The following is an 11,762-nucleotide window of genomic DNA, read 5'->3' on the forward strand; positions in this document are numbered from 1 at the left end:
TAGCTGGGATCTAGGGGGTGGGTTGCAAAATCTGGGAGAAGAACCCCCACATTAGATCATTTGACACATGCAGAAATGGGATTTTTCCAGTGTTGCGAACTCTGGCAAGAAATGCTGTTTTTCTTAAAGCCCCAGCTCCAGGAGTCATGTGAATGTGGGGAAAAGTACATTTCTAGCCCTCTCACTCATTGAGAAAAGTTTTCAAATGCCACTTGAGTATGACCTAAATAAAACAAAAGGCATCAGGAATAGAACCCAGGGGTCCTGACTCTCTGCGCTGCCCCCATACCCCTCCCGGCACCGGGAATAGAACCCAGGGGTCCTGACTCCCTGCGCTGCTCCCGTACCCCTCCCGGCACCGGGAATAGAACCCAGGGGTCCTGACTCCCTGCGCTGCCCCCGTACCCCTCCCGGCACCAGGAATAGAACCCAGGAGTCCTGATCATCCACTAACCACTAAACCCAACTCCCCTCCCAAAGCCAGGACTAGAACTTGGAGTCCCAGCCCACCCTGCTCTAACCCACTACCCCCCACTCCTCTCTCCGAGCTGAGAACTGAACCCAGGAGTCCTGATTCTCACCCCCACCAAACCCCCAGCTATGGGCCGTCTCCCAGCTGCAGAGAACCAGTCATTCCACCACCACCCTCTTCCTGGTTGTCCTGAAACGACCCCTGAGGATCAGCCCACCCGCGCCTGGGCCCCTTTGCACTGAATCGCATAGCAGTGGGGGAGGGGGGGGATCTGTGCTGCAGGTGGGTCACGTGTCCTCCCCCCCCCCCGAGTGTATGAGGGGGGTGCCTTTGCAATCCGCCAGATCCTGCGCGCATGGCTGATTGCATGGAGACCCTGCCATGGAGACAAATGCCACTTTGTTCTGCGGCTGGGCGAGGCCTGGCGCTGACCTCATTCGCTGCGGCTGGCGTGGGGTGGGGGGAGAGCTGGCTCCCTGCAGCACTCCCCTCCCCCCTCAATATGACACTGACCTAGATTGATCTACCAGCGCCATTCACACCTCCGCCCCTTCCATGCCCGAGTCAGCTGCCTGGAGAGAGATGCCTCCGGTGCCCACGCTGCACCTGTGTGTGATGTACCTCGCCTGGGGATCGGTGTGAGACATCCGCCCGTGTCTGTGCGTGGCACTCAGGCGCCGTGTGTGTGAGACGTGTTTTGGGCCAGAGCGGTGTGTCTGGGGCATACATGTCAGTATCCTGTGGGGCACGGCTGTTGTGCCCGTGTGGGGGATCGGAGCATGTGCTTTCTCTGTGCGTGTGACGGGTGTGTTTGTGCGTCGCATTTGTGTGTGATGGGCATTGTGTGTCCGGGTGGTACCTGTATGTGGTGTGTGTTTAGTACCGGGGCCTGAGAGGGGGGTTGTGTCTGAGCGCTGTTTTGGTGATGGGTTTAGGGTGTGAGTGTGTGTCGGGGGTGTATATGTGTGTGTGTGTGTGTGTGTGTGAGCAGGTTGGTGGGGTATGTGTGTCCCCCTTTCTCGAATCACTAGATGCCACTTCCCTTCCAGAGCTGGGATTAGAACACAGCAGTTCAGGAATCCCAATCCCTCCCACCAACTGCCAGACCCCTTTCACGCCCCTCAGCTGGGTTAGAACCCAGGAGACCTGACGCCCAGCCCCTTTGCTCTAACCACTAGACATCACTCCCCTCTCAGAGCTAGGAATGGAACTGAGGAGTCCTGATTCCCAGCCCTGTCCCACCCGCTCTAACCACTAGACCCCACTCCCCTGCCAGAGTTGGGGACAGAACCCAGGAGTCCTGACTCCCAGCCCCCCTGCTCTACTCTCTATCAACCTGTGGGTCCGCAGACTATGTCTAAGATTTCCAAAGGGGTCTGCACCTCCATCCAACATTTTGTAGGGGTCTGTAAATGAAAAAAGATTGAAAACCATTGCTCTAGGCCTCATGCCCCTCCCAGAGCTGGGGATAGAACCCAGGAGTCCTGGCTCCCAGCCCCCCTGCTCTAACCACTAGACCCCACTCCCCTCCCAGAGTTGGGAACAGAACCCAGGAGTCCTGACTCCCAGTCCACTAGTTTAATCACTACACCGCTAACTTTCCAGAGGCGGCCTGTAAAGACAGTCAGCGGCTACAAAGCTGTGACGGGGCTGGGGACACCTTTTGGGGGGCCGTGCACACTAGTTAATGCCCGGCAACAGCACAAAGCATCTAAACTCGGTACGTGTGTGTGAGCTCCAAAGGGGAGTGCAGGTCATGGGAACATTGGCTGAACATCAGGACCTGGGAGTTTGTGGCTGGTTGCACAATCCCCGCCTGATTAGCGACGTGGCAGGCGGAAACAGAGTCATGCAACGCGCTCCAAGCTGGGCGTTTCGTTCTCACGTGCGTCTAGGAACAAAGGCCTTCATCCTCAAAGCTAGTTAGGTGTCTAAGTCCCCTGGGTCTCACTGGGAGTTAGGCACCTAAATTCATTTGAGGCTTTGAGCCAAAATCCCCTCTCCTGGCTCTGACAATTACTATTGTTATTTATTGGTATTGTGGGGGCGCCTGAGGCAAAGATCAAGGTGCCCATCGCATGAGGTGCTGGACCAATGCAGAGCAAACGGGTGCTAGAAAGGAGGAGAATCTGGGTGAAGACCGTGTGGCCTGGCGTTTCTGGGCTAAGACCCAGCCTTGGCTGGTGAATTACAATAGCGTTGAAAGGTCCCGTTAGAGCTGGGGGAAACTCGGGAGTTTTCTGCTGGGTGAGAAATTCCAGCAGTTTTCCTCCCGAATGGGCTGTTTCCTGCCAAATTTCCTTTGGGAATGGACCATTCCTAGATCCGAAACGCAGGCCTGCATTCGTCCCTGAGTGAACCGGAGCAGAGCTCTTAGAAAAACCTCCAGTCTTGATTCAAAAATTGCCAGGAATGGAGATTTTGCCCCGGTCCTTTTAGGTTGTTCCCATAGTTAATTCCCTGCCTGTTAAAATAGAGGCCTTATTTCCAGTTGGGATTTCTCTGAGATTGTCGCCCCTTAACCTTCTCGGTGTTAAACTGAATAGATCCTGCTCCCGTCTGTTTTCCAATCCTTTCGTCATTCTCATGGCTCTTCTCGTCAGAAAACTTTCAACCAGGGTGAGGCCCCAGCTGAGCAGACACACAGCGAGAGAGAGTCCCTGCCCCCGCTGAGATCAGGGCCTTGTTGTGCCGGGCACTGCACGGACAGAGCGAGAGACAGTCCCTGCCCCAGGTGAGATCAGGGCCCCATTGTGCTGGGTGCTGCACGGACAGAGCGAGAGACAGTCCCTGTCCCAGGTGAGATCAGGGCCCCGTTGTGCCGGGCGCTGCACGGACAGAGTGAGAGAGAATCCTTGCCCCAGCTGAGATCAGGGCCCCGTTGTGCCAGGCACTGCACAGACACAGTGAGAGTCTGTTTGCGTTCATTAAACACACACACACACACACACACACGGCCTAGGTGCTTATAGCCCGCTGCTCACAGCCCGCTGCTCTGGGTGGCTTTTGATGACTTAGGACGCAGTGAGCCGTGCCCTAGAGCTCACCGCCCATTTAAAGGGATGCCACCCCGTTCCTTGTTGCTACACGGTCCCTGCCCCAACAATGTACAGTCTAACTAGACTCAGGCTGCCAGGGGAGACTGAACGACAGAGGAGGGACGTGCTGTGCCCCAGCTCACAAGGCAGGCCCAGAACCCAGGTGTCCTGACTGTTTGAGCAGGGCCCTATTCAGCCCATGCTGGTTCTGGACAGCTGCTAGCTCGCCCCTAGAAACTGTCACCTTTCTTCTCCTTCTGCTGCAATGCACAGCTTGGCTGGAAGGCAACATGGTCCAGTGCGTAGGGGGTTGAACTGTGTTAAGGTCACTTGGGTTCTAGCCCCACTGACCTGAGGTGAGTTACTTCACCCTTCTGGGCATCAGTTTCCCCCCAGCACCCTGCGTTTATTTAGACTGTAAACTCTTGTCCATGCAGCGCCTGGCACAACGGGGCCCTGATCCCAGTCGGGGTCTGTGCAGCACCTGGCACAATGGGGGCCCTGATCTCAGCTGGGGCCACCTTGTTCTTTTCCCCAATCCAGGCTGTGTCACTGACCCCATAGCCTAACCCCTGGGGGACAGAACCCATCCCTCCACTCCTAAGCCCCATGGTTCTCCCTGCCCCCCTCCGCCTGCTGCAGAGCCTGGAACAGGTGTGCTGCAGTCCTGGGGCCACCCTAACCCAGCCTTCTGCACCCCATGCCAGTGGGGCTCTACCATGACCACAGGGGGTGGGGGGTCCCTTGGAGCCTGCAAGACAGGTCAGTTCCCTGCTCTACCAGACTCCGTGTGATCTTGAACCATCCTCCATCCCCCAAGGGGGAGAGGGATAGCTCAGTGGTTTGAGCATCGGCCTGCTAAACCCAGGGTTGTGAGTTCAATCCTTGAGGGGGCCATTTAGGGATCTGGGGCAAAAATCAGTACTTGGTCATAAGGCAGGGGGCTGGACTTGACTCAATGATCTTTCAGGGTCCCTTCCAGCTCGAGGTGTATCTCCATATACACCATAGTGATAGCTTCAGAGCACCCATGGGTGCTATTTGCCCCCCCCCCCCATTATGAGGGTATTGAAGCACCTAAGAGAACGTGGTCAGTGCCACAGCATGAGTAAGTCTATTAGGGACAACAAACCAGACTTTGGGCAAGTGAAAGTGGATTTGAGTCCACAGCCTTGGTTCCATCCACCTCCCACCCTACAGAACGGGGGCACATGTTGTTGACTGAAGCCAAGAAGGCCAGACATGACCATTATGCATAGAGGGAGGTGAAAATTGGCTTTCCCATCCCATAGGAATTTTGGGGATTAAAAAGATTCCCATTGCACGGCAGGAGGAAAAAAATCAGGACCTTGGAGGTTTTCTGCAAAAAAGCCTCCCCAAAGAACCCCCCCCCAGAAGAGTTCATAGCTTGGCCCTGTCTCACCCGCGTCTCTGGGGAGCGCACTACCCACTAGGATTCTCTTGAAGGTCTCGATATGGACAAATCAGCATATTCCAACCAAAAATGGAAGTCCAAACCTTCCCCACCACCTCTGGTTATTTATTAATTGCATTCTATCAATCCATAAGTGCTGTGATCCTTGAACAGAATCTAGGCCCCCCCACAGCCCCCAAGCATCCTGTAATGCGCCCATTTGTGGGTGATCTTTGAGAGAAAGAGGCCAGCACGCTTGCACTTTAATATTATTCAGTATTTTATTGTGGAAACATACAGACAAACTGTTTCGAAAGCAGAAAGATCTCAGGCGGGGGATTAGGATTAGTGGGGGGATTCCCACCCTGGAGATCAATTCCTCACCCTGCCCCTTCCCACAACCCCCCCCTCCCCATGAGCTCCATGATCCTCTAGTTTTATTTTAAGCCCAGCACAACAACAAACAAAAAAAGAACAGAGCAGGCGATGAGTTAGTGCATACTCATCTCTGGAAAGAAAGAGAGAAATCACATGACATGAAGACAGACTTCACTGCAGGAGAGCTGTGTTTCTGGAGGGTGAGATGCGATGGATGAAAAGGGAAGAGACCGACAGTGTTTTTACCTAGACCTATTACCACTTGCTGCCATTCCCAAACAAGGCCGACAAACCCTCCCACCGCTACACCAACACCTTGAACTTCCCCAACCTACCAGTAGGGGGCAGGGTTTGCACCAAGCTCTTATCGGTTTCTAGCTGGGTGGAGAACGTTCAAGCCTATGCCAGCAGGGGCAACGTGGTCCATTGGTTCAGTAGGACTGGTGGGCACAAGGTGCGCGTGTCGGGGGACAGAGGGAACGGGAAGGTCTATGCCACTTCTTCCTCTGCTTCCTCTTCGAACTCGCCTTCCTCAGCCGTGGCGTCCTGGTACTGCTGGTACTCGGAAACCAGGTCGTTCATGTTGCTCTCCGCCTCGGTGAACTCCATCTCGTCCATGCCCTCGCCCGTGTACCAGTGGAGGAAAGCCTTGCGGCGGAACATGGCGGTGAACTGCTCCGAGATGCGCTTGAAGAGCTCCTGGATGGCCGTGCTGTTGCCAATGAAGGTGGCGGCCATCTTGAGCCCACGGGGCGGGATGTCGCACACGGCCGTCTTGACGTTGTTGGGGATCCATTCCACGAAGTAGCTGCTGTTCTTGTTCTGCACGTTCAGCATCTGCTCGTCCACCTCCTTCATGGACATGCGGCCGCGGAAGACGGCCGCCACCGTCAGGTAGCGCCCGTGTCGGGGGTCACAGGCGGCCATCATGTTCTTGGCGTCAAACATCTGCTGGGTCAGCTCCGGCACGGTCAAGGCCCGGTACTGCTGGCTGCCGCGGCTGGTCAAGGGGGCAAAGCCGGGCATGAAGAAGTGGAGGCGAGGGAAGGGCACCATGTTGACGGCCAGTTTGCGGAGGTCGGCGTTGAGCTGCCCGGGGAAACGGAGGCAGGTGGTGACGCCGCTCATGGTGGCCGAGACCAGGTGGTTGAGGTCACCGTAGGTGGGGGTGGTGAGCTTGAGGGTGCGGAAGCAGATGTCATACAGGGCCTCGTTGTCGATGCAGTAGGTCTCGTCCGTGTTCTCCACCAGCTGGTGGACGGACAGGGTGGCATTGTAGGGCTCCACCACCGTGTCCGAGACCTTGGGCGACGGCACCACGCTGAAGGTGTTCATGATGCGGTCGGGGTACTCCTCCCGGATCTTGCTAATCAGCAGCGTGCCCATGCCCGAGCCGGTGCCGCCGCCCAGCGAGTGGGTCAGCTGGAAGCCCTGCAGGCAGTCACAGCTCTCTGCCTCCTTCCTCACCACGTCCAGCACCGAATCTACCAGCTCGGCCCCCTCCGTGTAGTGCCCCTTGGCCCAGTTGTTACCAGCGCCGCTCTGACCTAGGCAACAAGGAAGGTGGTGGTGGGGGGGTGTCTAGTTACATTCACTCACAACTGCGCACTAACTTCTCCAGCCAAGACTGGCTCTGGTGTTTCAACTTGGGCACCCCAAAGAGGCCCAATTCAGACAGCACCAAGCACCCACCCGCTGGAGCTCCAGCCCCTTCAGGGTGCCACAAAGGTTGGGCCTGCCGAAAAAGTACCCAAGTTTAAGATACTGCTCCTTTCCCAGGACTTCAGCTTCTTAGCTGGGTCGGGGTAGCCCAGCCTCTCGCTAGCCCCATCTGGGCCCCATCCCCTGCTCAGAAGCCTGGACATGTCACTGGAGAGCCTGGGGTAACCCTACAGCTTTCAGATCCTGCACCATCTGCTCCTGCATGGATGGGATCCAGACACTGGCAAAAATCCATAGTTGAATGAATCAGCCAACGCCTTGGGGCTCTACAATTCCTTCCTGAAGATGCAGGTGGGGGTTGTTTAATTAAAGTGCCTTGCCCAGTAATTAAAAGCAATTCACACATGCTCTGAGCTTCTTCAGCAAGTTCTACCCCACCCAGGTCCCTTCAGAGAGATTGTCTCTTCTCTGGGGAGGAAGTCGGTTTTCTGAGAACCCGGGAGTCCTAGCTTCCCCCTACCCCAAGTCACTGCTCTCACCACTAGGCCACGCTGCTGTCCAGAACCAGCACAAGAACTCAAGGGGTCAAGCGGGAGAGGGACAGGAGGGTGGTACCCCAAGCCCCACCTATAATCCAAGCCCCACTTTTCCTAACCATCTCATTGTCACCCCTTCTTGGTGGGGACGGGGAGTGCAGGGACAGCAGCCATCACCCACCACCTGGGAGAAAAGAGGCCGAGCTGGGAATAGACTGGCCGCCCCATCCCACCTTGTGGGGGGAAGTCAGTCTCCTCCATGGGTAGCTCGTGGGGTCCGGTTCATTAAGCTACCCTCTAGGGACTCCCATTGTCCCTGAAACACAAGTCCCACCGAGAGGGACCCCCCTGCCAAGCGGTGGAGGAACTAGCCAATTATAGCTGGAGCTATTTGGGGAAGAAACATGCAGGGGATCTCAGCTCTTCCTGCATTGATGGGGACCCTAGACCCTAACCACCCCTCCACCCCCCTGCCCAAGACCCCAGCTCCTCAGTGCTGCCCACCTTACCGAAAACGAAGTTGTCAGGCCTGAAGATCTGCCCAAAAGGACCAGATCGGACAGAGTCCATGGTCCCGGGTTCCAGGTCCACCAGGACTGCCCTGGGCACGTACTTCCCACCTGGGGTGGGGAAGAGAGAGAGAGATATCAGATGCTTTCAGGAGGCCGGGTTGTGTCACCCATCTGCCCTGGGAGCTTCTAGCTGGTGGGTGGGGCCAAGCCCCGAGTTCCGGGATTGCCTCAACAGGCCAGAGACCAAGATGTGTGTATTGGGGGGGTGGTTCCTCTCCTCCCCAAGCAATGGATTGCTACAGATGCAGCCAGAGCAGCTGCTGAGACCCCCCCCAGCCCCCCAAACTCTTCACTGCGGGCGGGTGCCGCCAGCGATTTGCTTCTCACTTTGCAAACATCGCTGTGTGTCAGAGACTCAAAGCACACGAGGAAAGATCATTTGCCCTCGTATCCACCAGCACAAAACCTAGGCACCAGCTATTTGACGAGGAGAGGAAACAAAGCACTCGAGTGATCTGACAAGTCATAGCAGGGGAGAGAACCCAGGAGTCCAGCTTCCCATCCCCCTGCTGTGACCACTGGACCCCACTCCCCTCCCAGAGCTGGGGATAGGACCCAGGAGTCCTGACTCCCTGATCCCATGTTCCACCCACTAGGGTGCACTCCCACCAGGCCATCTCCCTCCCAGTGGGACATTAACAAAGGAACTAGTCAAGAAGCTTTAAGCACCCACCGGGAAGCAGTATGTTAATAGGGGAGATCCCTCTAGACCCACCATTCACAGACAGGTTGCGGTTAAAGACCCCCACCCCCGCAATTCCACCCACCCCTCTGGACTCTGTACCTGAAGCCTCATTGTAATAAACGTTGATCCTCTCCAGCTGCAGGTCGCTGTCTCCATGGTAGGTACCAGTGGGGTCTATGCCATGCTCATCGCTGATGACCTCCCAGAACTGCGGGGAGGGTGGGGAGGAAGGGGTTAAAAAAGTTACATAATCAAACCCTTCCGCAAGCAGGTGCAGCCTGGATCTAGCCTGGCAGCGGGGCTGGCTGGCTGCAGAGAAACCCACCCAAGCTTATGCAACATTAACCCGCCACAAGAGAGACGTATTCCTTCCTGACCACCAGCTGGTGACTGGATTGTGCCCTGAAGCATGATCATTAAACCTGCCCTAGCCAGGTCTGCCTCAGCTTGATAGCTGCTGCAGCAGCCCCCCTCCTCTGTGAGGGGGAGAAACTAGATACCGGTCAGATCATCCCCTTCTCCCCCCCCCACCCTGTGCCCGCTGAGTTATTACCATAGCATCTGCCTGCCTCAGATCCTTTTAGGAAAGCTGATCGAATGCCTGGGTCTATGGCACCTTCATTGTAAGGAGCGTATTGTATTTGCTTTCAATGGTCTCTGCACCTCAGTCGGGGAGATGAGAGTGTAATTTATTTATCAAGCTGTCATCCTAGCTAGGCTAACCGCAGGTGGTATTTGCACCAGTTACAAGGCGGTTTTATCTGTCACTTTCCACAAGCTGGGTTAGTACTTCACTCAGAACCGGCTTGCTGGGGGGGAAAGGGGATGGGGTGGAGAAATTGGCTTACCCCATCTCCCCAGGACAAGTGTCTGACTTACTTAAAATTCCAGAAGTACTAAAGACCTCAAACCCAAGGAAATCGGGGCTCCAACTGGGCTAGGGTACACACACACACACACACACACACACACACACTGTTTACAAGCTAGAACAGACACTGCAGAGAAAGGGTTATCTCCCTTACATACAGATGGGGAAACTGAGGCAGAGAGCGAGATTAAGGGCCATGTTTTCAAGGGAGTTTAGAGCTAGATTTTCCAAGGGCTCTGCTCCCATTTAGGGTGCTTAAAATCCAGACTGTCAGGAGAATTCACCGCCCATCACGGCTGGGTTTTGAGAACTCAGACGGGAACTGAAGCCAGTTCTCTCTCATCCCAGCCCACCACGGAGCCATCTCTGCCTTTTCATTGCCAGGGAGGGATGAGAGACAGTCTGAGCTGGTCGGTTTCAGGCCATCTCTGGAAGATGGTTTGCGAGCACGCTCCCCTGGGTTCTTGGGATTTGGTCAGTCGTGGAACAGGGCCCCTGGAAGTGTTGGTCTAATGTACAGTTGGGTGCTTGGGTTAAGCGCCTGTGAACCCAGGGGAATTTGCAGGGTACTGGGACATCCCGCAGACTAGGGCAACAGATTGCATTGGTGCCACTCTCTAGTACCACGCAGCTGTCCGGGGCCTCCTGGAAGGTACAAGCCCCCCTTTTTGTGCCATCGGCTTAAAATACAGCAGTTTTCAACTGGCTGACACCCCCGCTACAATAAAAGGGATCAACCCACCTGCACTCCCCGGCAGAACTGGAGGGAGGGTGGAGGACCCAGGACTCTGTCCTGGCTCCCCCGCGTCTCTCACCACTAGACTAGTCCCCGCTCAAGAATCCAGGAGTCCAACTCCCAGTCCCAGGCTCTAGCCATGAAACCCAGTTTCCTCCCAGTTAGGAGAGCAGAACCCAGGAATCCGGATTCTCAGCCCCGCCCCCTTCTCTAGCTCCCCTCCCGGAGCCAGGAATAGAACCCAGGCATCCGACCACACTTTCCCCCCCTCCCTCTAGTCACTAGACCCCACACTCCTCTCCGCAGGGGGGGGCGGGGGCTAGAACCCAGGAGTCCTGCCTCCCAGCTGCCCCCCCAGACAATCAGGTCTGTGTATGTGGCGGGGGAGAGAGAAGACATTGCAACATTCAAGTCAAGAGAAATCGGCATGGATTTAACACCCGTCTATTGTCCAGCAGATACACCCCCCCCCCCCCCCCCCGGGCCCCCCCCCCCCCCTCCCTCCCTGTCATTCTGCAGCATGGCTCTAAAATGGAGCCGCCGCTTTCGATCTCGCCACTATGATGCTGCTGCAGTAGGTTCTATTTATACCCGGGGCTGGCTACATGGGAGGAAGTGGGGGTGGGCAGCAAGGAATCCGCAAAGGCAGAACCCGGGGGGGGGGGGGGGGGGAAAAGAAAAAAAGAAGACACCCCCCCCCCCCCCCCCCCCAAAAAACCCCAAGGCCAGCAGGCACCCCTTCCCTTCCTCTGCCTGGCCGCAGCGCTGTCACTTACCCCTCTGCCCCGCCCCCACATGCTACAGGAAGGGGTGCCCCCCCCCCGCCAGCACCCTAGATCCAGGAATAGAACCCAGGCATCCTACCCTCCCCCAGGCACTAGACCCCACACTGGAGCGGAGGCTAGAACCCAGGAGGGATGGGGATGAAGATCTGGGGGTCTCTACAATTCCCCCCCTCCGTGCTTCAGATTTGAGAAGACTGCAAGTCTCCCCTATATTTCCGGGGTCTGAGAACCTGGCTGGCTGAAATTGGGGTGTGAGGAGGCAGCAGGGCCCTTCCCTCGAATTGAGGGTCGGATCCCAGCTGGCCAGAATTGGGGAACATTTCGGGGGGGCCAAGGATGCAACAAAAAGGGAGGGAGCTGTTCTGGTGCCTGGCTTCACCCCTCAATTTCCGGGGTTCCATTCCCTGCTGGTGGACAGGGCTGGGAAGGAGAATTGGTATCTTGGGCGGGGAGGGGGGTTGCACGGGAGGAACTGAACCCCTAAAAACAAGGGGTGAAACAAGCCATTGAGCTAGTTTGAGCCTCCCTGCAGGGGACAGCCCCCCTCCCATCCAGATTCCACTGAACACCCCTCCCCCCACCAGCACCAGCAGGGATCCAAAAATAATCCACC

General features: G+C 56.4%; 1 protein-coding gene across 1 annotated transcript in view; it reads right to left on the bottom strand.

Annotated features, from left to right (window-relative positions):
• Positions 1-5,186: 5,186 nt before the first annotated feature.
• The window catches only part of TUBB4A (tubulin beta 4A class IVa), a 10,140-nt gene continuing 3,564 nt past the window's right edge, over positions 5,187-11,762 (bottom strand). The window contains exons 2-4 of the mRNA XM_034792348.1: positions 8,857-8,965; positions 8,010-8,120; positions 5,187-6,849 (exon numbers count right to left, since the gene is read on the bottom strand). Coding sequence (XP_034648239.1) covers positions 5,792-6,849; positions 8,010-8,120; positions 8,857-8,965 — 1,278 coding nt within the window. The 3' untranslated portion in view covers positions 5,187-5,791. The remainder of the gene's footprint in view (positions 6,850-8,009; positions 8,121-8,856; positions 8,966-11,762) is intronic.

This window comes from Trachemys scripta, chromosome 16 (genome assembly GCF_013100865.1).
Source record: "Trachemys scripta elegans isolate TJP31775 chromosome 16, CAS_Tse_1.0, whole genome shotgun sequence".
Lineage (NCBI taxonomy): Eukaryota > Metazoa > Chordata > Testudines > Emydidae > Trachemys > Trachemys scripta.